Source organism: Mus pahari, chromosome 3, assembly GCF_900095145.1.
Source record: "Mus pahari chromosome 3, PAHARI_EIJ_v1.1, whole genome shotgun sequence".
Lineage (NCBI taxonomy): Eukaryota > Metazoa > Chordata > Mammalia > Rodentia > Muridae > Mus > Mus pahari.
Window position 1 is genome coordinate 104,590,040 of NC_034592.1, and position 1,683 is coordinate 104,591,722.

Consider the following 1,683-nt stretch of genomic DNA (forward strand, 5'->3'; position numbering starts at 1 on the left):
AAAGCATCTTATTTCGAACTCTTCTTGTTTGCATTGCAGACCGATGATAAAGGTGTTTTTGCGACAAACCTTTCTCAAGAATATCAACTGGCAGCAGAAACATTTAATTTGACCCCATCTCAGGTGTGGGATCTGTCCTATGAATCCATCAACTACATCTTTGCTTCTGACAACACCAGATCTGAACTGAGAAAAAGGTGGACTCACTTGAAGCAGAAAGTGTTAAACTATAATGAGGTGAACTACTTTTGATTATACATTGTAACCAAGATCTTCCTGCAGTGTGTATCCCACTCAGTTACTGCCCACTTGAAATGACTTCCCTTGAATTTGGGTAGCCAAGTATATATGGGGTCTAACTCCAGCCCCTTCAACTTCAGTAAATCAGTAAGTCTCAGACAGAGCCTTGAGGTTTGCATGGCTGCACTTCCATGCTGCACTTGCTGGAGGGTTGTTGTTCAGCCCTCATTCCCTCATGGCTGTTTGCTCTTTGGACGTTCGTGACCTTAAACCTTCTGAGAAGTTGAAACTCTGTCTTCAGGGAAATCTGTTTGGTTAATCAGACCCCTTCCACTTCCTTTTACCCTTTCAAGTGTTATTTTTTTAGACTGTTGATGTTAGGCCACAGTGCACACCTGCACTGTTTGTGTGAGTGCCTAGTTGCCAGGCAACTGTAGTAACAAAGCTATTATCTGGCTTTGCCCTTCTCTTAATATCTTTAGAAATATATAAAGGGGGTTGGAGTATTCCCTTCAGTTTAAGAAAAGAAACGAACAGCTGGCTTTAAGTAAGAAAGACACATAGCTGGAGCTTCTGGTTTAAAATCAGCTTCTATTTGGCTTCCTTGTGGAAGCTACCAGGACCTCTACAGTGCTAGGACTCTCTTAAAAGATCTTTGTAGCAATGGTAGCGTTGTGGCTTCTAGGGTTCTTAGATCACCAATAATCCCATGCCCACATGATAGCCTACAGGTATCGACTTACATAAACACACATATACCATGGCCACATTAGCTGACTTTAACAGGTAACAAATGTCTTGGTTGGTTTTTTTCCACAAGCTAGAGTCATTTGGGAAGAGGGACCCTCAACTGAGAAAATATTCCCACAAGATTGGCCTAATCAGTGCTTGATCAGTTAGTGGGCCCATGCCACAGAGGGTGATGCCACCCTTAGGGTCATGGTTCTGGGTGGAAAGCAAAGGAAATGGGACAAGGCATGAGGAGCAAGCCATAGGCAGCACTCCTCCATGGCTTCAGCTTTAGCTCCTGCCTCAACTTCCCAGGATGACAGACTACAGATTATAAGAGGAAATAAACCTTAACTCCTTACGTTTGGTTATGATGTTTTATCACAGCATTAAAAACACTAAAACAATAATGTATGCTTGAATTGCTCTCTTTTTTTTAAAGTATAGAATAGAGTTTATTTAGGGCGTGGGGAGGGGAGTTAAGAGAATAGTAGAGGCAGAAAGGCAGAGGACAGAGAAGTAGAGGCGTCCTTGACCATATAGAGAGAGGGGGGAAGGGAATAGGGAGACAGGGGGAACAAGAGAGCAAGAAGCAAGGGAGAGAAGCAGGAGAAAGAGAGAGAGGACTCGCCTTCTTATAATGTATGGTTTCCCTGATCTCAGAGAAGAAACCTGGTGGTAACCTTAGTTCAATTTTAAGGTTGGGATTTTTTT

The 1,683-nt window shown here is 42.8% G+C and overlaps 1 protein-coding gene across 6 annotated transcripts in view; it reads left to right on the top strand.

Annotated features, from left to right (window-relative positions):
* Adal (adenosine deaminase like) overlaps positions 1 to 1,381 on the top strand; it is a 19,293-nt gene extending 17,912 nt beyond the window's left edge. For 5 of the 6 annotated variants that reach the window (XM_029536859.1, XM_021192657.2, XM_029536860.1 and 2 more), the window contains exon 11: positions 40 to 1,379. In XM_029536859.1, the coding sequence (XP_029392719.1) occupies positions 40 to 252 (213 nt within the window). In that variant the 3' untranslated portion in view covers positions 253 to 1,379. Of the gene's footprint in view, positions 1 to 39 lie in introns of all 6 variants that reach the window. The other variant, XM_021192658.2, reaches the window with a different exon arrangement.
* Positions 1,382 to 1,683: the final 302 nt, after the last annotated feature.